Source organism: Somniosus microcephalus, chromosome 29, assembly GCF_052327205.1.
Source record: "Somniosus microcephalus isolate GS21.2 chromosome 29, FLI_Smic_1.0, whole genome shotgun sequence".
NCBI lineage: Eukaryota > Metazoa > Chordata > Chondrichthyes > Squaliformes > Somniosidae > Somniosus > Somniosus microcephalus.
In genome coordinates this window covers 27,206,214-27,231,456 of record NC_141015.1, presented here as the reverse complement: position 1 = coordinate 27,231,456, position 25,243 = coordinate 27,206,214, and the positions used below count along the sequence as shown (strand labels likewise).

The window sequence follows — 25,243 nt, the reverse complement described above, 5'->3', positions numbered from 1 at the left end:
CTAACCATGTATAAATGTATGTATGACTGAATTGTAACTGAGAGTGGTTGCAATTTTAAAAACTAACAGGATTTGTAAAGGCCAAAATGATGGTCTGGAGAACAGTGCAGTACTGCAGGAAATGCAGTCAGGTACATTTTAAAAAAAAAGATAATTTATTCTTCAAAAATATTTTTTTATAGAATTAATTTTAGATGCAATAATTTTGTTCTTTTACTGGATTTTCTCCCTTTTTATATATCTCTGACAGTTTTGTGTTGGTGCTTTTAGAGGTCTAGTACATGGTGGAGCCGAATGCACCTCACAGCACCTGGCTTTTTTAATGTGGTTCCCTCACAATCTGAATTCTCAATCTTCGTTTTGCTGCTGTGGGAAGATGCTAAGCAGAGGCAAAGTGCTTCCCCAGTGAGAGAGGAAAAATTGAAGGGAGAATCATTCTGGGCCATCATTGTCCACTTCTAAGCCAGTTTAAAGAGGCATTAGAGACTTGCTGTTTCATACAGGGATGGTATGATGTGGGAGAAAGTGAAGCAAATACCTTTTTAAAAAAAAAAAAAGTATTTTCTTCGACCAATAAATATGCCAGTCCATATCCAAATATGTGCAGTTTCATATATCTTGTCAAGTAAACTCTTAGTTCAGTGGCATTGTCTGTGGCCTGTCCTCAGCCACTGCAGATGCATGGATCCCTGGAGCTCGGAGGAATGGGAAGAAAATAGAGGAATTCAAACCTTTGCCAAATGATTATCTTGATACCTTAAATTTAACAAGGAATATAGAAGGAATGAAGCACTCAATAAATACAAGAAATACCATCAAAATGTATCAGAAACAAATTCGTGGGTGTTATTTAGTCAGAGAAGACAAAATAATGGTGACTGAACATATGATTTTGTACATTCTTTACATAAAGAAATCGGTACAAATGTCAACTCCTGTTGGATGATATTCTTGGCTACTTTTAAAATGTTCATTAGAGCTTGCATAATTGGCTACATGTACATCTTAAAAGAGAATTATTATCTTGCACATTATAACAAACCAAGCATCTACAAAAGTGAATACTGACTGCTATTAGGTATTATTTTTACCTTGTCCTACTTAACAAAATATATTAATTTGCACGTGCATTGTATAGTACAGTACTGTTAATTCTATATAAGTATTCACCTCAGCAAAATATGACCTCCAGAAACCCAGGCAGAATAACTCCATTTGCATGTAATGCCAATGAACAAAAATATTTTTCCACCTTTCTTTTTCCCCTTCCCTCCATCTTTCACGGAGGCATTGCTCTGTTGGTGGGGTATGGTTTCTTAGGCACGGAGCAGCCTCTGATACCTCGCCCAAGTGAGCCTAGACTATAACTGTCGACAGGCTATTGAAGCACAGTGGAGGGCATCACAACCAAGCGAATCCTGTTTTAACCCACGCCCACACCACACTTCCAGCAGAAGTCACTGGATAGTGACCAGAAGCAGGACCATGGCCAGTCGTTTTTTCCTTCCCTAAGTTGGGGGTGCAGAGCATAGTATTGGTGCCCCCATGGCTTAGTCAACAAAAAATATATTAAACAACCAAAATAGACAGATTCTTTGTAACTGGTTTCAAGAGGTCTGATTGGAGAGACTGCATTACTTAATTTACTCCCAACTTTAATTAATGCAAATCATTTAGCTTCAGCAGAAGCGTAATGAACTTAATGAGCTGTTCGTTAAACTTTTACTCCATTAAGTTAAGCTGCTAGTCCACTTTTACGTAAGCCACCTATAAAAATGTATTTCTGGTTTACCTTTATCTGAGCACGTTTTCCGACAATGGATTGGTTTTGTTATTTCTGCAAGTAATGTTTTATTTTAACTTACTGCGTTAACATTGAAGTGTAGATATTTTAAGCACCAATGTTATTCAACTGGGTAGCAGTAAACACTTAAAACAAGTTTCTTTTTTTCTTGCCCAGATAAAGCAAATACTGATATCTCTTCAAAAGAGAACACTGAGGAAAACTCTGTTGATTCTGAGCCTATAGCAAGAGTTGTGAAACGCAAAAAAGGTTGGCCAAAAGGAGTGAAGCGTGGTCCAGCTAAATGGCGACGCAAAGCCGAGAATAAAACTGGTTTTAAACTCAACCTGTACACGCCACCAGAAACTCCCCTGGAGCCTGACCAACCAGTCACAACAGAGGAGAAGCAAGTAGTGACTGAGCAGCAAGTTGTAGTTGAGAAGCACAGTGATGCAGCCCCTGCAATAACAGAGGAGGATGAACTTGAAAATGAGGAAAAGCCAGAATCCCCAGATAAATCTACCTGCAGATTGAGTGAGGAGAAGGAACCTGTGGAAGAACCAACTAAAAAAGAGCATGATCATGTCAGTGGAGTTCCTGAAGATGAAACTGATAACCTTGAACATGAAGAGGAAGATGAAGAGGAAGCAAATCAAAATGAGGATCATGATGCAGATGACGAAGATGACAGTCACATGGAGTGTATTGAGGTAGAAAAAGAAAACCCGGAGGAAGTATTCAAGGAAGAATCCCAAAGCCAGGAACCATTCTTAGATTTAAATGTTCCAAGCAATAATACAGAGCAGAAAGATGAGATGGATCACAATGATGACCCTGTGCCAGATTCAGATGAAGACCAAAACAATGATCATGAAAGGAATTCAGAGCACATACCAGATTCAGATGAAGATCACACCAATAACCAGGATCATGAGGACAATGGCAAGCAGACCCCAGAATTTAGGGAGGAAAATGTAAATGCAGAACCTGACACAGAGACAGTGCAAGCTGTTCAATCATTAACACAAGAAAATGGTGAACAAGAAAATAGTGAGCAAGTAAATACGTACCAGGACTGTGCAGAAACCATGGAGGCGTGTAGGAACCTGCAGAGTTACACCCATACAGAGCAGAGCCCACAAATGACCACAATGGACGACTGCCATCAGTCAGACCATAGCAGTCCTCTTTCATCCGTTCATTCTCATCCTAGCCAATCAGTTCGTTCTGTAAACAGCCCTAGTGTGCCTCCCATTGAGAACAATTATACTCAGATCAGCCCTGATCAGAGTGGTATTTCTGCACCATCTTTACAGAATGTAGAGACCAGTCCAATCATGGATGTCCCTTCAGTTTCTGACCATTCACAACAGGTTGTGGACAGTGGCTTCAGTGACCTAGGCAGCATTGAGAGCACAACTGAAAACTATGAGAATCCAAGCAGCTATGATTCGACCATGGGAAGCAGCATTTGTGGCAACAACTCAACGCAGAATAGTTGCTCTTACAGTAACATATCTTCCAGTAGCCTTACTCAGAGTAGTTGTGCAGTGACGCAGCAGATGACTAACATTAATGGTAGTTGTAGTATGATGCAGCAAAATAGTATCAACTCCCCACCAAACTGCAGTGTTAAATCTCCTCAAAACTGTATAATTGAAAGAGCCCCCAGCAACAATCAACAGCAGCAACTGTCCCAATGCAGCATGACCGCCAGTTTCGCACCAGCAATACAAATGACAGACATTCCAGAAACTGGAAACTCAACCATCAGCATCTATGAAAGGATGGGCCAGGGTGACTTTGGAACTGGGGGTTATCCCCAGCCATCTGCCAATTTCAGCCTGGCCAAACTACAACAGTTAACTAATACAATCATGGATCATCCATTGCCTTATAATCATTCAGCTGCTGTTACTTCCTATGCAACTAGTGTCTCCCTGTCCACCCCACACACGGGCCTTGTCCAACTTCCACAGTCGCCTCATTCTTTATCTGGGGGAGCCCAAGCACAACCTACAATGACTCCCCCACCTGATCTTACCCCTCCACCAATGAATCTGGCATCACCACTTCTGCAGCGCAATATGGCAGCCCCAAATATTGGAATCCCTCATACCCAAAGATTGCCAACACAAATGGCAGCCAAAGGCCATGTTGCCATACGTTCCAAGTCGGTGCCCATACCACCTGCTGCTGCTCACCAGCAGCAGATCTATAGCCGTGCCTCACCAGCTGTGGCCATGCAGCCAGCACCGCGACCTCTGACGATGCAGCGGGGCATGAACATGGGCCTAATGCCAGCACCAACTTATAATGTCAATTCTATGAACATGAATATGAATACATTGAATGCTATGAATGGGTACAGGATGACTCAATCCATGATGAACAGTGGTTACCATGGAAATCCTGCTTACATGAATCAGACTGCCCAGTACCCCATGCAAATGCAAATGAGCATGATGGGAAGTCAGCCATACACCCAGCAACCAATGCAAAGTACGCCACATGGCAACATGATGTACACACCACCAGCTCACTACAGTCACATGAACACTGGCATGTCTAAACAGCCTTTGAATGGCTCCTATATGAGGAGGTAGATTTTGCTGTGCATGTAAGGTGCTAAAAGGAAAATCTGCATAGCTGGAAGCAAATCCACCATAAAAATAACTGGGTGTAGGGTGATCTACTTTGAAGACCAGCTTTTGGCTGAACTGTCATGATAAAATAATTTTGAAGAAATTATTAATGGCACTTTGCAATCTGTTGACAGAAGGAAGCCTTATTTATTTTTTGTTAAGTCAAGTTGGGTGGGGATTGTTTTCATCTTTGTACATTCGTATTTTCCCTTTCTGTGTTTGGCTTGGAGAGAGCACGTCTTCGAAAGAAGTATGGAAACTGAGGTAGTGCAGCCATGCGATAGAAACTTTAAATGTGCCTATTTGCCCATGGAAAGGATTTTGCAAGTTATAAAATAGTGAAGAAAAAAAGCCCAAATGGCAGACAGCTTAACCACACCTGGGGCTGGAGCTGGGATACTTTTGTTCCTTGGACTTCTGTTATTATACAATACAAGTATATTTGATTTTGTGAAGCTGGTGCCTAATGCAGCATGCAGCAGAACATCATTGGAGAATTTGTTTGTGACAGTGTGTCCTTTAGTAAAACAAAAATGTGTTGTGTTTAACAGCAAGCCATTTGTTATGTTTTGCCTTTATTAGGTTTTACTAGCTTTGAAGTAAAATGAAAACTATATTTTTGTTAATTCTGAGACTGTAAAAAAAAAAAAAATGTAAAAGCGAGACCTTGAGTTCATTTGGCAGTTTTGAAGGGGTTACTTGCAAAAATGTTTAGTGTATAATTGAAACATTTCTTTTTTGTAACTAATTTTTTTCCTTCAGTGAGGCAGCTTTCTGTTTTATAAATGCAAAGTATTCTGTTTGACAAATGAAGACACAAATTCTGTTAACAGCGTATCTGAATATTTGTACCTGTCCGTTTCATATAAAGCGTAGCTTTTTCTCAAATAATATCAGTCAGCAGCAAAAGTGCTGTCTAAGAGTAACTGTTCAGAGTTATGTTGGCCCAATGATAAACAACTTTAACTATTCATTGGCATTCCATCAGTAGATTTTTCTATCTTTAGAGAATATTGAAGTTATATTTTAAAAAAAATCTTAGAACTGTAGTGTGTGAATAGACCAACATAAGCTTACAAAACGCATGTAAAAAGCAAAAGTATTTGTGTCTGTTTATATTGCTTACTTTTTGTAGCCTTTGTACTTGTACATGGTGACTGTAAGGACTGAGAGGAAAAAGCTGGATACATGTATAAAATAGGACACAAACAAGTGAGATACACTTGTATTTATTAGTTATCCTTCTAGTCAGTCACTTCAAAGGACGCTGTACATTTTAACATGGAATAAATTATGTTGAGCCATTTCCACATTTCCTGTGCTCTGAAATTTTGGAGAGTTATTGGTAATAACTTCATTTTTTTAATTCTCATTGATAGATCACATCAGTTTTGGGAAAAATGGCACTCAGAGTGTATTGAATGATTTCTGTCGGTCCAGTCCTGCTGCTTTTTTGGGAATTCCTGTTTCTGTAAACGGCACCTCATGGAAGACATCGCAAAGCATTTTACTAGATGGTAAAATAGGGCATTAAGCAAGAGTGAAAAATGAAAACAAAAAACAACTTGGATCAGGGCCAAAAGGTTTTTGAGACTTTTGAAAGCAAGGAAGGAAGTGGCTGGCAAGCTCAGGATTTTAGGAGGAAGTTCTAGAAAACGGGGACAAAGTACTGAGCAGTAACTGATGGTATTGAAATGGGAGAGGGGAATGTGGAGTAAAATGGTGTCTGAGAAGGGAGGGTGCATGCAGCAATGTGCAAATGGGGGAGCTACGATTGGGTGAGGCGAAGCTTTGGAGGTATTTGCAAGGAGAAGGATCTTGAAGCCAATTCACTGTGGCATGTTAAACCAGTAGAGCTTGGCAAGGTCCGGGCTGCTGGGAGCGCAGACAAGACGTGGGCTGCAGAATTCTGAATAACACATAATTTGTGGAAAGTGAAGGCAGAGGGGCTGGCTCAGAAACTCTGAGAAATCAGCAGCAGTGGGGTGCAGGGGAAACGGTAATGAAATCAGGTTGATGCCAGTCTTGTTTTAAACCCCATATGTGAAACAAAAAGTGTCATTTATTTCTCTCTGTATGTTGCATCAGTGCTGCTGGACAATTATGAGGAGAGAATTGAGATCTTAGGACTATTTCCACTGGAGCAGAGAAGGTTAAGAGGAGATTTAATATGGATGTTTAAAATTATCGAGGGTTTTGATGGGTGAATAGGGAAAGACTATTTCCTCTGGCTGGGGAGTCAGCAAGAGCTCGTCAATTTAAAATTGTCCCTTAGAGAGTGAGAGAATAGGAAAAATCTCTTTACACAAAGGATTATTGGAGCATCGAATGCTTTGCCACAGCGAGTGGTTGAGGGTGAGACCATTTGCAACTTTTGGGCGAAAATTGGAAAATATTTGAAGCAAAACAAGATAGAGGGTTCTGAGATAAAGCAGGGCAGTGGGATTGGATTTAATTGCTGCAGCATATGATCGGCACAACACGGTGAGTCGTGTGGCCTCCTGCACTGTAAACATCTGTGGTTCTATAAATATGGGGAAGAAAGTTCAATTTGAGGTTAAGCAGGTTAACTAGGCTCCACATCTCCAAATTGAACCAGGAAGGTGAATGGAGTCGAGGTCAGAGACGTGCAAATGCTGGCAGAAGCCGACAAGGATGAGTTTGCTTTTGCCAATAATACCTGGAAGAAATTTCAGCTCATCTAAGAGTTAATGTCAGTCAGGCAGTTTGGAGAGTATAGCAACAGCTGGTGATCGATGGGGAAGGCAGAAAGTAGACCATTGTTTTCGGATGATATTGCCAAGAGATATTACGTAAAGAGGAGGGGGCCAAAAATGGAGTCGTGTGGTATATTAGAAGTAACTGCGGATGCAGGAGGGAAAGCCATTGGAGGTGAAGTGTGTCTTCATTGCAGTAGGTATGAATTTGACTGAGAATAATGCCACCGAGATGAACTGGGGAGGAGAGATGTTGGAAGAGGGTGGAGTGGTCAGTAATACCAAAGGCAATGGAAAGATCAAAGGAGGATGGTGGGGGAAACTATGATCTATGGTCACAGACACACAGAACTCTGTTTCTTTCCCCAGTGCAGTCCTTGTGCTGTGGGTGGGACTAAGCTGGATTGTAGGGACAAGTGGGAGTATTGCTACTATATAACTGTTAAACTTCAATTGAAGTAAGCAGTAGTTAACTGGCTCCCAAATAAGCAGCTGAACACTTCAATTATCCTCTGCACTTCAATTATCCTCTGCAAACTATAGGTGTAAGGTATGTAACCAATACATTTATTGGATGCCTGTTCCTTTAAGAGAATTCCTGGCTTTACAAAGACCACACCTCCAACAATTCTTCTTCTTCTTCTCTCTGCCTAAGTCACTGACAATCCTGTTCCTGTTAGAATGGCATACGATCTGTAGCATTGCATTTGATTGTTTTATGAAAAAAAAACTTTCATTCATTCATTACCATTGCTAAAGAACAAAGATTGATCTGAAGAAATAAGATGATGCTAAGCAGTCTGGATTTGTGTACAAATATCTAATTATGGCTAAACATGAGCTCAATAACCTATTCAACCAACAGGCAAAAATCTGCCTTTTTCTTACTAGGCAACAATGTAAAACATACCCTTTCCCTAGCAGCCCAATATTTTTCCTGATTATTTGGGATATGCCGTTAGTTTCAATCGTACATCAATCAAAATTCTGAGCCTTTAATATTTGTACTGCATTTCCACATTGCCATTGATAATATCAGTTGATATAACCTACAAGTCTTTTAATTTTAAACCCCATTTGTGAAACAAAAGGTACCATTTATTTCTCTTTGTGATTGCTTCGTGTATGTTGCATTAGTGCTTCTGGATAATTGTTCAGTGGCACTATTTTTAGGTATTTGAATAATCCAGGGAAATAACTGGTAACATGCACTTAGGCTGGGTGTATATAACAGATATGAAACCCTAAGTAATGTTTGGCGTCATTAGTAAGGGATGGGTCTATTACTCAGTAGTTTATTTGGAACCAAGGTCAGCTCAATTTGCAGAATTGTGCTTATAAGATGAGTTGATGACATCTTTACAGGCGACCAAAACAAGTTATAAACTTCTTTGATAATTCAGACCTATGTCGGCTTATTTCCTATTTTGCAGGAGAGAATGTACGCTGGTAAATAATTATGCAAAAATGGTAAAATCCAAAATTAATTCGGAAGATATTCAAAAATCATATCAAAGCAGATTTTCTTCAATAAATGTAATGAATTATGTAATTAGATGAGTATATTACTGCATGTGAAATACGTGCAGTTTTTATAAGCTCACTCTTTTGTATCTTACAGCTGCTGTGGATACTAATGTGACTTTATTGTGGAACTTAACCACGTTCCTCTCCACTTCTAACCAATAAAGACGCATATATTAGAAAGGGGATAGACTTTCTGCCAGAATTTTTTAATGCAGCTCATGTTGGCTCAGGCGAGCTATGGCTAAGGATCCTTTGAGATCTCTGCAATAGAGACAGGGCAACATGGGCAGAAATCTTGAAAGGTGTTAAATATTTATAGTCAAATCCATGTTGAGCACTAGGGAAAAGAAAGAACTGATTTGTTTTATGTTTTTTGTATGCTGTACATCTCAATTCAGAAGTTTTGTCAACAGTGCTTCATGCTCATTGGAATTCAAATGGCAAAACTTGCAGCGAAATATGGTTGAACTATATGAGCAGTGATTTAGAGTAGAAGGCAATGGTTCCATTTTAGGAAATCTGACCTCCCAGTGTAATTTTGTTTCCATCGTCCCTGCAATGGCACCTCTACAACCTAAGGACACAATCTCATTTAGACCTGGGATAGTGTTTTTTGGGAAGATTAAGGCATGCGGGTATACCAATGATTAGGGGAACCCCCTTGGGACTTCACCCCATAGTCCTTTTTTTAATCTGATCTGGCAAAATTCGCTGTTTGAGAACTGAAGACTGGTACGTCCTTATGCATTCAACACGGCTCTGACCCATTGGACAGCTATTTATCATGGATGTTCAATCTGGTTATGAAATAAAACACATCCCACTTTAATCTAACAGATCAACTTATTACAGAATCAAAAATGTAACACTTTGTGTGTACTTTTTAATTAATTAGGTGGTGAACAGGTCCCTTATGAATTTGACCCCTTTTGGTTGCTGGGAATTGAAGGAATTGTACTGAAGCACCAATGGGCAAGAAGAGATTTTCCACATCCTAATGCCTGTTCCAGAAACTTAATGGGTTGAACAGCTCTTATTTTTACATTCTCACAGAGCTGCGTAAGCGTGTGTCTGGTCTGTAGAACTTTATGAATTGCATCTATCCATGTATTTGTTCGTCTGAGAAAGGAATGTATTATTCTGAAGAAAGTGTGCAGTACAAGTCCTTGATCAATATTTCATCGTGAACAAGAAGATTCGAAGGCACATATTTTTCAACTGAACCATTCACACAAAGAGCACATGCATGGGCCACCAAATGATGGTATTGTTTATTTGGAATAGACGGAGATCCATGTTGCAGCAAAACAAATTGCTGTTACCTTTTGGGACGGCAAAACGCTCAAATTAGCAACTACAAGTCATTACAAAATACTTTAGTTTGCGTAAGAAATGGAAAACTGTAACTAATTTTATAAATCTTTGTGCCATACATGACCAATCAAAAGCAACTTTTAGTGATGTGGGAAAGTGGTATTAGATTATTGCTACACACACTGGCCTCTGTTCTTCCCTGCCCCCAGCCAATTTTTCACAAATCTGTGGTAGGAGGAGAGTGACGACTACAAGCTGGTCCAATCAGGGCATACTGCATGTTATAATATCCATGTCTCTGCCATTCTTCCCACCATGTGTGCTCTCCGAACGCAGGGGGCCGCCTATTCCTGGCTTCCCTGTCCAGCATTCCAAAATTCTGCAGAAGAGGCTTTAGTCCAGAAAGATAAGAGGGGCCTGTGCAAATGCTCTTGAGCATGGCCGTGCACTGGTCCAACCAAGAAAGGGTAACATTTTCTGATCAATGTATTCCCTTGCAATAGGTTTTCAGTACTTTGTTACCTACTGTAACCTTTTCAAAGAGTTTGTAAGTAATGGCAAACAAAATGTAGTTTGTTTGCACAAAGTTGCTTACACAAAAATATTACAAATTCTACTGCACATTGCATATCCTATGTCAGTAGCTTAAGACATCATTTTGAAGACTGAGTAACTCTGGATTTTCTTTTAATTATTACTAGGGTATATTTGGAACTTTAAAGTATAGACTACTATATTTTAGCGGATGTTTGTTGACTGTAGATTAAGATAGCCAAAAGTAAGAATTTGAATTACTTGTCACACTTGTTTTCTTTTAGGATTTCCTCAAATACTTTCATATTATAAAATTGTGTGCATCTTTGAGACAGTAGGATGCTCATATCAGGAACTATTAATCCGTTTAACTAGTTAAAGATTTCCTTGCATATCAGAAAATAACTATTATATTTACAGCTGAATGCACTTTTCTATATAAAAAAGGTTCTATTATATCTGTATAATGAAAGAAATGTTAACAGATTTCTTTTTCATCACCATTTGTGCTGATGCCATTCTTTGCAATACTTTTCTCCATCGCCAGCTCTATATCAAGAGATCTCAGTTGCTTCAGAAAGCCACGATTTGGTAAAATGCACCGGTGTTTAATTACTTGTTGAACTGCATCCACCACTGTCATATTCTTGTAGATCATCAGGTAAGCCAGGACAAGTGAGGCTGACCGGCTCCGACCCCTCGCGCAATGGACGAAGAGCTTAGCTGGAAAAGCAAAACATTGTATATTACTTATAGGACAAATTGTTTTTAGTTATTACAAGCTATGGGGAAGATAATTCCATAATATCAGAGCCACTGGACCCACATGCACCAAACAGATCCTAAGCAACCAGCAAGAACTGCAGACCAAATTCATGTTTTTTTTTTATGCCCACATATAATACTGAATATTCAGGCCCGCTTTTTTAACAGTCAAATTTAAACTTAACATAAGACTACTATATTGGCTGCCTCTGATCAAGCCGCTTGCAATTACTGACAGTCTAGGCTAACATATGACGAATCACCATAGTATCTGGCGCATCATTCATAGGATTACATAGGATATACGGCACAGAAACAGGCCATTCAGCCCAACCAGTCCATGCTGATGTTTAAGCTCCACTCGAGCCTCTTCCCGTCTTTCCTCATCTAAATCTATCAGCATAACCCTCTATTCCCTTCTCCCTCATATGCTTGTCCAGCCTCCCCTTAAATGCATCTATACTTTTCGCTTGTTCCACATTCTCACCACTCTTTGGGTAAAAAGGTTTCTTCTGAATTCCCTATTGGATTTCTTGGTGACTATCTTATATTGATGGCCTATTAGGTCACCCCTCAGCCTTTTTTCAAGAGAAAAGAGACCCAGCCTGTTCATCCTTTCCTGATATGTATACCCTCGCATTTCTGGTATCATCCTTGTAAATCTTCTCTGCACCCTCTCCAGTGCCTCTATATCCTTTTAATAATATGGCGACCAGAACTGTACGCAGTACTTGAAGTGTGGTCTAACCATGGTTCAATACAGGTTTAGCATAACTTCCCTACTTTTCAATTCTATCCCTCTAGAAATAAACCCTAGTGCTTGGTTTGCTTTTTTTAATGGCCTTGCTAACCTGTGTCGCAACTTTTAGTGATTTGTGTATTTGTACTCCGAGATCCCCTTGTTCCACTACCCCACCTAGACTCGCACCCTCCAAATAATAAGTGACCTCCCTGTTTTTCCTACCAAAAATGTAATACCTCACATTTATCTGTGTTGAACTTCATTTGCCAATTACATTCACAAGGCAGGCTTACTTATCAAGAGCAAGACAGATTGGTACAAAGCAGAAAATGCAGAACCAGTTCTGATGAAAGGTCATTGCTCTTAATAACATTAACTGTTTCTCTCTCCACATATGCTGAGTGTTTCCAGCATTTTCTGTTTTTATTTCAGACTTCCAGCATGCGCAGTATTTTACTTTCAGTACAAAGCACTTTGGAATCCAAGATAATTGCATCCTGCCCTGACCCCGGGCAAAAATTGAGCTTGGAGAGGTTTTTTGGGATGGACAGTTACCTAAAACACATACCCAACAACGCAAAGAGCTTGGTTTAAATAAGCAGACGGCAAAATCTAATGAAATGTTACTGGTAACAACATTGTGAGTTTCTTAAAGCATGAATGTCAAATACCAGCAAGAGTAATCTTGAGTTAAACTTAAAGCTGAATCTAAACAAAAATACTACCCAGAAATTGATTTGGAATGTAGTAAACTGAAGGGAAATACAGTCTAGAGAAATTTAAAAACCTGTTCCTGGCCTTAACATTTCAATCTGTGTGCACCCTACTAATGAAAGATACTTCTAGTATCTTACACAATCAGTGATATAGCTTCCATTATAACTTGGAACCGAAGGGCTGTTGAAATGTCTTTCACCAGGGATAGCAATGATGTACTCAATGGTTTACTGCTGCTATTAATAATCTGGTTATGCTTCTTCTGGCCCTTAGTCATCTGCATGGACTTCATATTTTTTCAATGGGTTTCCAACAGGACTCACCTCTGGGGTAGTATCATTTACTAATGGAAGCTGGTAGAAACCCTATTAATGATCAGTATTTATAGATTGCCTAACTAATTCTATGACCCACAGTGGAGTAATGTTACATTACTGTTGAAGATTACGGTAACACGCATCAGATTAAAGCTGTCACTTTATTATAGGTTTTGGGTCATGATGAACTTAGCTACTTGAGAATGTTGCTGAAGATTACAGTTTGTGTGGCAACCAGGGCAACTAATGCCTCAACTTGCATAACTGTGGCATAAAGTTGCACCTAATTTTAGGAGCAATTTAAAACCACTTCAGCGCAAACAACCCTAAGTTGGTATTGTTGGCTCCTGCGCCTAACATTTGTGGCTTGTCAAACAGAAGATTCAATCATAGAATCATACAGCACAGAAGGAGGCGATTCGGCACATGGTGTCTGTGCTGGCCCTTTGAAAGAGCTAGCCAATTAGTCCCACTCCCCTGCTGTTACCCCATAGCCCTGTAAATTTTTCCTTTTCAAGTATTTATTCAATTTCCTTTTGAAAGTAACTATTGAATCCCTTTCAGGCAATGCATTCCAGATCATAATTCGCTGTGAAAAAAATTCTCATCTCCCCTCAGGCTCTTTTGCCAATTACCTTAAATCAGAACCCTTCATCATTTTGAACACCTCTATTAAATCTCCCCTTAACCTTCTCTGCTCTAAGAACAACAATCCCAGCTTCTCTAGTCTCTCCACAATAAACAATAAATACAAAGAAAGGTAAACGAGGAGCAGCAACACTGATTTCTGTCTGTAAAAGATTATCATTCCTCTTGGCAAGAAATAATTTTTGAAAGAATTCTGAAAATAGAGAATGCACAAAAGCACAATGGGCCGTATTTTCCGATGCCTACGGGTGTGTACGAGCTATGTACACCCCCGTAGGGACATTGGAAATGCCGGTTTCAGGCATGCGAAGCGCTTGCGTTGAAAACCAGTATTTCCGATCTGTCAAGAATGCTCTTGAGAGAAGGGCCTCTGCGGGCGGATAGTTCCGCTTTCTGGAGAACCTCCGCCCGCAGAAAACCCTTAGAAATCTTACGCCTGGTAAAAGCAGGTGGGCGTAAGGCCTGCTTTTACCAGCATAAGAGTTGAAAAAAAAAAAAAATTCACTCATTTATCATTTAAAAATACTTTTAAAAAAGGTAGGTTTATTTTTAGACCCGTAAAAAGCTTTAATTATTTTTTTCAAAAAAATAAATTTTTGTTTAAAATATTTAATTTATTGTAATTTCAACTCATTTTAAAAATGTGATGTTTTAAAAATGTATTTCATGTTTTACTGTGTTTTTGTGATGATCTCCATTCATATATTTGATGGGTCTATCTGTGAAGCATATGAATGAAGATTCCCTTCATGGCTCCCGATGGCCCACGTGATCCCAGGGACGCTTGCGAACCGCCTGCGCCCCTGGGATACGTGGGCCCTGCGCGTTTGGAGAGGCCCAGGAGCGGAAGTGCCCGGACCTCAGGAGCCCTCAGGTAAGTCTGTAGATTTTTTCCAGATCGGAGGCCTCCACACGCAGGAAGCCTCCGATCGGAAAATAGGGGCCAATGGGCAGGAAGCCTTTTATGGAGCAGCAGAAAATAGGCAGATTTTTTGACCTGTTTAGAGCAATACGTTCCACAAATTGAATTTTATGCCATGTATAAGGCATATTAATCACCTTTTTTAAATAACTTGTTTGGAAAATAATCATTTTTATCATTTCAGTTACTTTTGACCCACGTTCCTTTTGTGGAGTTGGTAAAGTGGAGGTAAGTTAGTTGAGGGCAATTGATGGAAGGATATTGCTGGATATTTAATAGATATTTGTATCTCCAACGTCTGGAGTTTTAGCTGTCGAAGATGTCTGGTATCACTTACATCCTGGTATGCTTAATGCTCTGTCAATGTACTGGGCAGCTGGATAGAAGAATTCGCTCAGATTAAACCTTGGCAGGTCTTCAGCCTCCACACCATAGTAATCAATAGGCATGTCCCTATAGTATTCATCTCCTGTGTCCACATTCCAGCGACCGTGGGCTGCATTTAGTATGTGAGTAAAACCCATCTTTTCAACTGTGTACCGGTCCAATGCTGTCACTCTGTGATAAAACATACAGGATATATCAGTTTTGTAGACTTGAGATATATTTACTCAGTGGAAAATGTTCAGGTTTTTAAAGCAAAACACGTTTCTCCTCGCTCCCTCCAACTTTAAATAAAAAAAAAAAAGTCTGTTCTTCTTTCTTAACCATTTCTCCAGCATCTACCATCTGGGCGTGAGTGTGGTTGCTCTCAGACCTCTGCTCATGTCACTCCATAATTAGTCAATAGGAAGTGCACCAGAGTAACCAAGTTGGAAACTTCCAGTTCCCCTTCCTGAAATCGGGAGCTGCCTCCCCTACATTCTGTGCCTGCATTGTTGGCCCAGCTGAAATGGGAAAAATCAAGATGTTTTTATGATCACAATTACTATTTTTTGAGGGAGTAAAGTGACATTTTGAAAGAAAAAAACATTGTGTTCTTTATAGAAAACAAATAACTTTCAAAAAGGGAATTGGATATATACTAGAAAAGGAAAGATTTGTCAGGCTCTGGGGAACGAGCAGGGAGAGTGGGACTAATTGGATAGCTCTTTCAAAGAGCCGGCACAGGCATGATGGGCCGAATGGCCTCTTTCTGTGCTGTATGATTCAATGAAATGTGGTGGGTGGAATTGTTCAGATTTAACTTCAGTCACCTGAGTGTAGGTCTTTTTACTGGCAACCGTGAATGCTCCTAAGTAGATTAAGTGTTCTGCATTTTACTCAGTATTTCCTCTGAATAATTTTAGTCAGACAGGATCACCCACTGTAATTTACATATCTATTTTTCCCAAAAAGTAATTAATTGGGTCTAGCTTGTGATCATTTCAACACAGATCTGTACTTTGGGACACAGCTTGACGCACCATAGACAATGGAGGTGCACTGCTAATACCAAGAGACAGTCTTAGCCTGGGTAAGCCTCCCTTTGCAATCAATGGCAGAGCTAATTACAATCATCAGTGCTGTATCGCTGCTTATCCAGATATGACAGCAGCATCATAAAGTGCTGGAGTGAGGCTGTGCTCTCTGGTGTGTTGTGTTCAGACAATTAGGATCTGGGTTTGAATCTTCTTTCCCCACACCTTAGCTTCCTGCTCTCAGGCCAAATACTCTCCCATAGGATGGGAGAACTGAAAGTGCAGTCATGCTGGGCTGTTCTCATACTGCTAGCAGCTGGCCATACCGTGGAATTATAGGGCTCTGGGCGTCAAGGGGCAGTGATTAGACTCTCGCTTGTTGGAGATAATCATTCCCTGACACTTGTGTGGTGCGAATGTTACCTGCCACTTATCAGCCCAAGCCTGAATGCTGTCCGGGTCTTGCTGCATTCGGGCATGGACTGCTTCATTATCTAAGGAGTTGCAAATGGAACTGAACACTGCAATCATCAGTGAACATCCCCATTTCTGACCTTATGATGGAGGGAAGGTCATTAGTCTCTGGATTACTAGTCCAGCAAGCTAACTTCAATGCTACCATTCCGTTTTGTTATGTACACATACCTTTATTTGTTTTTGAGATAATATATAGAACCACAGAAACAAGCCATTTGACCCTCAAGCCTGTGCTAGTACTTTTCTCCATGAACCAACAAGTCTATTCCCACTCCACTGCTCACTCCCCACACCCTTTAACATTTCTCTTTTTGAACAAATCTCTAATTCCCTTTCAAAAGAATTTACAGATTCTACTTCAACAGTGGTTTATGATACTAAATTCCACATTCTAACCGCCCTCTTGTGTAAAGATTTTTTTCTACTCTCCCCTTTAGATCTTTCTATGTATCTTCAATTATTTCTTATGTTTATCATGTCATGTCTATAGTGATTGTACAACACCAAGCAGAACAAGCCCATTCAAATGGATGACAAACTCTTGTGATTTAAGTCATTTGATTTACAGTGATTCAAACTAGAGTGATGTTTAGTTTTATTTTACTGCATGGTACAAGGCAGATATTATGTAATTAATCCTTCCTTCTTAGGCAGTCCCTCGGAACCGAGGATAACTTGCTTCCACATTAAAAATGAGTTCTCGGGTGACTGATTAGCCCAATGCGGGACCTACAGTCTCTGTCACAGGTGGGGCAGACGGTGGTTGAAGGGACGAGTGGGTGGGATGCTTGGGTTGACGTGCGCTCCTTCCGCTGCTTGCGCTTGGCTTCCGCTTGCTCCCGGCGAAGAGACTCAAGGTGTTCGGCGCCTTCCCGGATGCTTCTCCTCCACTTTGTGCGGTCTTGGGCCAGGGATTCCCAGGTGTCGGTGGGGACGTTACACTTTTTCAAGGAGGCTTTGAGGGTGTCCTTGGAAGCGTTTCCTCTGCCCACCTGGGGCTCTCTTGCCGTGTCGGAGCTCCGACTAGAGCACTTGTTTTGGGAGTCTCGTATCGGGCATGCGGACGATGTGACCCGTCCATCGGAGCTGATCGAGCATGGTCAAAGCTTCGATGCTGGGGATGTTGGCCTGAGCGAGAACACTGACGTTGGTGCGCCTATCCTGCCAATAGATCTGCAGGATCTTGTGGAGGCAACGTTGGTGGTACCTCTCCAGTGCTTTGAGGTGCCTGCTGTATTTGGTCCATGTCTCTGAGGCATACAGGAGGGCGGGTATTACTACTGTTCTGTAGACCATGAGCTTGGTGTCGGGTTTGAGGTCCTGGTCTTCAAACACTCTCTTCCTCAGGTGACCGAAGGCTGCACTGGCACACTGAAGGCGGTGTTGGACTTCGTCATCGACGTCTGCCCTTGTTGACAGTAGGCTCCCGAGGCATGAAAAGTGGTCCACGTTGTCCAAGGCCTTGTGGATTTTGATAATCGGGGGGCAGTACTGTGTGGCGGGGGCAGGTTGGTAGAGGACCTTTGTCTTACGGATGTTTAGTTTAAGGCCCATGCTCTTGTATGCTTCGGTGAAGGTGTTGACGATGGCTTGGAGTTCGACCTCCAAGTGAGCACAGCCGCAAGCATCGTCTGCATACTGTAATTCGACGATAGAGGATGGGATGACCTTGGATCTGGACTGGAGGTGACGGAGATTGAACAGTTCCCCGTTTGTTCTGTAAATTAGCTCCACTCCAGCGGGGAGCTTACTGAGGGTGAGATGGAGCATTGCAGCAAGGAAGATCGAGAAGAGCGTTGGTGCAATGGCACAACCTTGCTTGACCCCGGTCCGTACGTGAATTGGTCTGTGGTGGAACCGTTGATCAGGATCACGGCTTGCATGTCGTCGTGAAGCAGGCGGAGGATGGTGACAAACTTTTGAGGGCAGCCGAATTTGAGGAGGACGCTCCATAATCCCTCACGATTGACAAGTGTCAAAGGCCTTTGTGAGGTCAAAGAAGGCCAGGTACAGTGGTTGGTGCTGTTCCCTGCATTTCTCTTGTAATTGACGCGCGGTGAAGATCATGTCCATTGTGCCCCTTAGTGGGCAGAATCTGCATTGCGACTCTGGAAGGAGCTCTTCGGCCACTGAGAGAAGGCGATTGAGGAGGATTCAGGCGATTGAGGAGGATTCTTGCGATTACTTTCCCTGTGGCAGACAGCAAGGAAACTCCTCTAATTACCGCAAATGGACTTGTCACCTTTCTTGAAGATGGTCACAATTATGGCGTCTCTGAGATCCCCTGGCATACTTTCCTCCTTCCAGATAAGAGAAATGAGTTCATGAATTCGCACCAGTAGTGCCTCGGCGGGGATTCCATCTCCTCCTGAGGCCTTGTTGTTCTTCAGTTGTCGGATGGCCTTTTCAACCTCATGCCGGGCTGGGGTTGTGCTGAGATGGTGGCGGGTAGCATGCTGCGGGATGGAGTGGAGGACACTTGCGTCGAAGACAGAGTCTCGGTTAAGGAGATCTTCGAAGTGCTCCTTCCAGTGGGCACTGACTGGCTCTCTGTCCTTAATGAGTACCTCTCCGTTCTTGGCCCACAGTGAGGTAGGACCTTGGGTGCTTGGGCCGTAGATGGTCTTGACTGTGCTAAAGAATCCACGCACGTCGTGGTTGTTGGCTAGCCGCAGGATCTCCTGCACTTTTTCCACCCCCATCTGTTCTTTAGGTCGCGTGTTTTTTGTTGGACCTCGGCCTTCAGGCGTCTGTAGAGCTGCTTTCTTGCTCTCGAGTTGTGTTGATGTTTCCAGATCAGGAATGCCTTGCGCTTGCGGCTTATTAGCTCCTGGATCTCCTGGTTGTTCTCGTCGAACCAGTCTTGGTGTTTCCTGGTCGAGTGACCAAGCGTCTCTTCACAGGTGCTGATTATGGAGGCCTTGAGTGCAGACCAGATGCTGTGGACACTGTGTCTCTGAATCACTGCGACAAGCTGATCCTCCTTGGTGACTTTAACGCCAGAGTTGGAAAGGACACAGACTTCTGGGGAGGTGTGATCAGCAGAGAGGGGGTAGGGAAAGCCAACTCCAATGGTACCCTCCTCCTGTCGAAATGCTTAGAACATGGCCTTGTCATAACCAACACCTTGTTCCATCAGAGAGACACGTATAAGGCTTCATGGCAGCATCCTTGCTCCAAGCACTGGCATCTGCTGGGCTATGTCATCGTCCGAGCAAGGGACCACAAGGACATCCGCATCACCCGCGCAATGACAGGAGCTGACGACTGCTGGACAGACCACCGCCTAATCCACTCTGTCATCTCCATCAATGTAGCCCCAAAACAGCGGCGGCAACAGAAGCAATGCCGCAGGAAAATCAACGCTAGAGCACTCAAAGACCCCATTAAGAAAGCCCTATTCAGCTTGCACCTCACAAACAACCTAACGACTCCCAGTGACGTCATTAATATACCGTCTATATTATACAGCCTTATCTGGTTGGATACCAGTGGGTTTTGCAATTTAACCTGGAACTTACTTACTCATCTCCTATGTAAATGCCTGGCCAGACTTCGTTGACGTGAGCGAATTTTACAGTGCACTTCCAGAAGAGACGTTCCAGTTCAAATGCCCCTGGCGTGACATAATCATCGTTGGGATCCACTTTCACCGCCGAGTAGGCATTCGTCTTCTTACGGATCTCTGTACCTCCAGAGGACATCCTGCCACTGCAATGTTCCTGAACTAGAGAGCTTCTCCGCGTATCACTGCCCTGGGTTAAAAACAGAAAATGCTGGAAATACTCAGCAGGTCAGGCAGCATCTGTAGAGAGAGAAACAGAGTTAACGTTTCAGGTTGATGACCCTTCGTCAGAACTGGAAAAAGTTGGAGATGTAACAGGTTTTTAAGCAAGTGTAGGGGGAGGGGAGGAAAGAACAAAAGGGAAGGTCTGTGATAGGATGGAAGGCAGGAGAGATTAAGAGACAAAAGGGATGATGGCGCAAGGCAAAAGGAGATGGTAATGGGACAAGTTAAGAAACAAAAGATGGCTCTAGATGAAGTGTAAATGGCGATGGCAGAATGAAAGACAGTTGCCATGAGAGAGAGAGAGAAAAAAATGACAGGCAAAGGTTATGGTCTGAAATTGTTGAACTCAATGTTGAGTCCAGAAGGCTGTAAAGCGCCTAATCGAAAGATGAGGTGCTGTTCCTCGAGCTTACGTTGAGTTTCATTGAAACAGTGTAAGAGGCCGAGGAGGGAGAGATCAGAGTGGGAGGGGAGAATTAAAGTGACAGGCAACTGGAAGCTCGGGGTCACCCTTACGGACTGAATGGAGGTGTTCTGCAAAGCAGTCACCCAATCTGCCTTTGGTCTCCCCAATGTAGAGGAGACCGCATCGTGAGCAGCGAATACAGTATACTAGATTGCAAGAAGTACAAGTAAATCGCTGTTTCACCTGGAAGGAGTGTTTGGGGCCATGGACAGTGGGAAGGGAGGAGGTAAAGGGGCAGGTGTTGTATCTGCCTGGGTGTTGGGTACAAAATAATACTCATAGAAATCTTCACACAAAGCGATGGGAACAAAACTCTGACCACTTGGAGGGCCCAACTGCCCCCAAACTCAGTTAGCCCCTATTTTTTCAAAATAACACCCAAGATGATATCCATAACTACAGTACTGATTAGAAAGAAGGCTCATAACAGGATTACATAATAAGTTTGGGTTTTTAAAAGTACTGGGCAAGATTTCCCCTGTGTGCTGTGTGTAATAAAATTATAGAGAATAGGTTTAATATTTAATTATATAGAGAGCACAGAGGAAATCTTTCCTTGTGATTCACATTCTGGATGTGCCTTAAAAGATCTAAAATGTTCACATCTTGTTAAAAACAATCTGTGAAACATATGATAATCCTCCAAAGAGTATGGTAATGTTTGAGCAACAAAAAATAGAGACGTAATGTATTCCCCCATCTGTAATTTATTTAGCTCTTTTTATTTATCTATATACCCATAAGTTCATCTAGATAACATAGAAACAGAAGATAGCAGCAGGAGTAGGCCATTCGGCCCCTCAAGCCTGCTCTGCCATTCAATGAGATCATGGCTGATCATCCAAATTCAGTACCCGGTCCCTGCTTTCTCCCCATATCCCTTGATCCCTTTAGCCTTAAGAAATATATCCAACTCCTTCTTGAATATATTTAATGAATTGGCCTCAACTGCCTTCTGTGGTAGAGAATTCCACAGGTTCACCACTCTCTCTGGGTGAAGAAATTCCTCCTCATCTCTGTCCTAAATGGCTTACCCCTTATCTTTAGACTGTGACCCCTGGTTCTGGACTCCCCCGCCATCAGGAACATCTTTCCTGCATCTAGTCTGTCTAGTCCTGTTAGAATTTTATAGATATTAATCCTGCAAGCACTATTCTCCAACAGGAAGTGTGGGCAGCTGACCTGACCCTTTTCTGTCGCTCTACTTCATTTGGTCACTAGGAGTCATGTGACAGGGACCTGAGGTGACTGAACTTCAGACCAAGCAGAAAAGGGCCAGGCTTCCATTCAGTCCTTCCCATTGATGACAAAGCAGCTGAACTGAGATCAGAGTATATGAACAGCCAACAGTGTCGGCCTTGGCTCGGCAGTAGCACTCCTGCCTCTGAGTCAGAGGCTTGAGCACATAATCTCGGTTTACACTTTATTTGCAGTACTGAGGGAGTGCAGATTTGTCAAAAGTGCTGCCTTTTGGATGTGATGTTAAACCAAGGCCCCCAAATGCCCTCTCAGGTGGATGTAAAAGATCCTGTGGCACCCTGTGTCCTGGTCACAATTTATCCCTCAACCAACACCAATAAAACCGTTGTCTCAAATGTTGTTTGTGAATCCTTGCTGTTCACAGATTGGCTGCTGCATTTGCCTACATCACAACAGTGACTATACTTCAACAGTGTTTCACGAGCTGCGAAACGCTTTGGGACGTCCTGTGAGGGCAAGTTCTTTATCTTCCACTCAGTGCTCATTGACTCCGTACCAGCTTTATTCGACTTCCCATTGCTCAAAATTATGTGACTATTAATTTGTAACTACATTACAGCAGAAGCTACATATTTACTTTGATTATAGGCTGGGAAATTCAATCTTCAAAGAGCTAATGAAGACAGAACTCTGAATAATTCTTTGCAACTTAACAAGCTTGATTGTTTTTCCAAAAATTCCTTTAGTTTAGAAAGTGTTTTGTGAGCACAATTACTAGAGTTTTTGTGTGTCAAAGACATGTTGCCACCTTTAAGTATCTGTCACAGGATAGCAGAACAATTTTTGAGGTTCATTATTGTTTGGTTTTTCCCCCAGATGTCCAAAGTGAATTTTTGTCCCCATTAGAGCAGCAATGTTGATGCTGAAAAATTGAATATTGTTCCCTAGTTTTACGGACCCGATATCGGCATCAAACGCTCCCAAGTCAGGCAAAGCACAAGTTAGATCCAGGGCACATCTCTCTTAACCACGCCCTCAATAATGCACCTTAATTCAATCTCCTGATCGCTCACAACTATAAATGGCACTCCGAGTACAGGTTTAACTAACAAAAAGGTGTTTGATGAGGTGCCACACAGGAAGCTTGTTGCTAAAATCAGGGCACGTGGGATTAGAGGGAGTATGGCAGCATGGAAACAACATTGATTGAAGGATAGAAAGGAGAGAGCAGTGGTTAATGGATGTTTTTTGGACGGGAGCAATATAAATGATTTGTATCCCCCAGGGGTCTGTGTTGGGATCATTGATCCTTTCATTATATATATATGATCTGGACTTGTGTATGGAAGGCACAGTATCAAAATCTGCATACAGCACAGGAATAGGCGGCACAGTTACCTGTGAAAAGGACTACAAGCAACGTCAAGAGGACATAGACAGGTTAGTAGATTGGCCAGATAGATGTCAGATGAAATTTGATGTGAACAAATGTCAGGATGCTACATTTTTGGAAGGAGAGTAGGGAGAGGAAATATTCATCGTGTTAAAACTTCGAAGAGCAGACAGACTTCAGGATTAAGAGATGCAAATCTTTAAAAATTGGAGGACACGTTGAGGAAGCTGTATTTAAAAAAAGCACATGGGATCCCAGGTTTTATAAATAAGGATATATAGAGTACAAGAACAAAGAGTTCATGTTAAACCTGTTCAAATAATTGGTTAGGCCTTTTTAGGAGGGATGTCAAGGCCATGCAGACAGTGGAGAAGAGATTCACTAAAATGATACCAGTGATGAGAGGGTTTAGTTATGAGGAAAGAGTAGAGAAAGTGAGGCTCCTTTCATTAGAACAAAGATGGTTAAGAGGATATCGAATAGAGGTTTTGAAATAATGAGTTTCAAATTTCACTAAATATTCTCTTGCTTTCTGCTCCCCTCGACACACCCAGAAGTGGACCCTGCATTCTAACACTATAACTAACACCTATGTAAAGCAACCAGCTTCAGTGAAATATCATATACTGATACATTCAGAGAGACAATATTTGTTTAAAATTAAACCATGAAATTAATATTCAACAGACTGCAATTAAAGGGCTAATTGTGACAATTTATTTTTCTTAAAAAACACAAACCAGTTGCCAGGAAAGAGTGTGCAGCCACCAGTGAACTAATGGGTGATTATTTGCTTATTACTACATATTACAGTATCAACAAAATAAATTCATATTGTAAGGTAGTCAAACAGAAAATCTGCCACCATTACTTACAGATATTGCTGGACTTGATGAGTGTCGACAAACACGAGGTAAGGGACGGAACCAGGAACAGCATCAGGAGCAGAGTACTTTCCTCCTTCTATCTCTTCCATTCTCTGTCCCTCAATCTCTCTCTGGTCTCTGTATATTTAGGATGGGAGCTGCTAACTTTGACCTTTGCTGAGGCAGGATCGTCGTTGCACAGGTGCTTGGACTATTTTTAACCAGTGTCTGAAATCCTAACCTCGGGCCTGCATTCTGGCTCCTACTGGCATTGCAAAAAATCCACACGTAAGTCAGCCTTAGGCGAGCCGGGGAGGGGTCGATGATACAGCCTGAGGGATCATAGAATCATAGAGCACAGACGGCGACCATTTGGTCCATTGTGCCTGTGCCGGCTCTTTGAAAGAGCGATCCACTTAGTCCCACTCCCCTGCTCTTTCTCCAGAACCCTGCAAATTTTTCCTTTTCAAGTATATATCCAATTTGCTTTTGAAAATCGCTTTTGAATCTGCTTCCACCACCCTTTCAGGCACAGGGATATGGCACCATAGTGGTTATGTTACTAGATTAGTAATCCAGAGACCTGGACTAATGATCCAGAGAAACGAGTTCAAACCCCACCACTACACCTGGGGAATTTTAATTTAGTTAATTAAATAAATTTGGAATAAAAAGCTAGTATCAGTAATGGTGACCATGAAACTACTGGATTGTCGTAAAAACCCACCTGGTTCACTAATGTCCTTTAGCGAAGGAAATCTGCCGTCCTGCCGTCCTTACCTGGTCTGGCCTATTTGTGACTCCAGACCCACAGCAATGTGGTTGACTCTTAACTGCCCTTTGAAATGGCCTCACAAGCCATTCAGTTGTATTCAAGAAGGCGGCTGGTCACCACCTTCTCGAGGGCAATTAGGGAAGGGCAATAAATGCTGGTCTTGCCAGTGATGCCTACATCCTGTGAGGAAAAAAAATGTAATTCCAGATCATCATAACTCGCTGCGTAAAAAAAAAAAAAATTCT

At 41.9% G+C, this 25,243-nt stretch overlaps 2 protein-coding genes across 2 annotated transcripts in view; one reads left to right on the top strand and one right to left on the bottom strand.

The window, feature by feature from the left end:
• The window catches only part of kat6b (K(lysine) acetyltransferase 6B), a 144,224-nt gene extending 138,481 nt beyond the window's left edge, over positions 1–5,743 (top strand). Inside the window, exon 17 of the mRNA XM_085970442.1 lies at positions 1,961–5,743. Coding sequence (XP_085826568.1) covers positions 1,961–4,389 — 2,429 coding nt within the window. The 3' untranslated portion in view covers positions 4,390–5,743. The remainder of the gene's footprint in view (positions 1–1,960) is intronic.
• Positions 5,744–9,917: 4,174 nt separating this feature from the next.
• Positions 9,918–24,351, bottom strand: LOC147098588 (dual specificity phosphatase 29-like). Its single transcript, XM_085970443.1, has 4 exons — positions 24,233–24,351; positions 20,034–20,313; positions 14,969–15,189; positions 9,918–11,243 (listed from the first exon to the last, which is right to left on the bottom strand). Exons 2-4 carry the CDS (start codon positions 20,210–20,212, stop codon positions 10,999–11,001), a joined length of 645 nt encoding a protein of 214 aa, XP_085826569.1. The 5' UTR covers positions 20,213–20,313; positions 24,233–24,351; the 3' UTR covers positions 9,918–10,998.
• Positions 24,352–25,243: the final 892 nt, after the last annotated feature.

Coding starts and splice junctions, on each gene's coding strand:
- LOC147098588 (XM_085970443.1), bottom strand. CDS start 20,212: ATGTCCTCTGGAGGTACAGAGATCCGTAAGAAGACGAATGCCTACTCG. Junction 15,190..20,033: donor GGCATTTACATAGGAGATGA/GTAAGTAAGTTC, acceptor GTTTTATCACAG/AGTGACAGCATTGGACCGGT. Junction 11,244..14,968: donor AGCATTAAGCATACCAGGAT/GTAAGTGATACC, acceptor TTGCTTTTCCAG/CTAAGCTCTTCGTCCATTGC.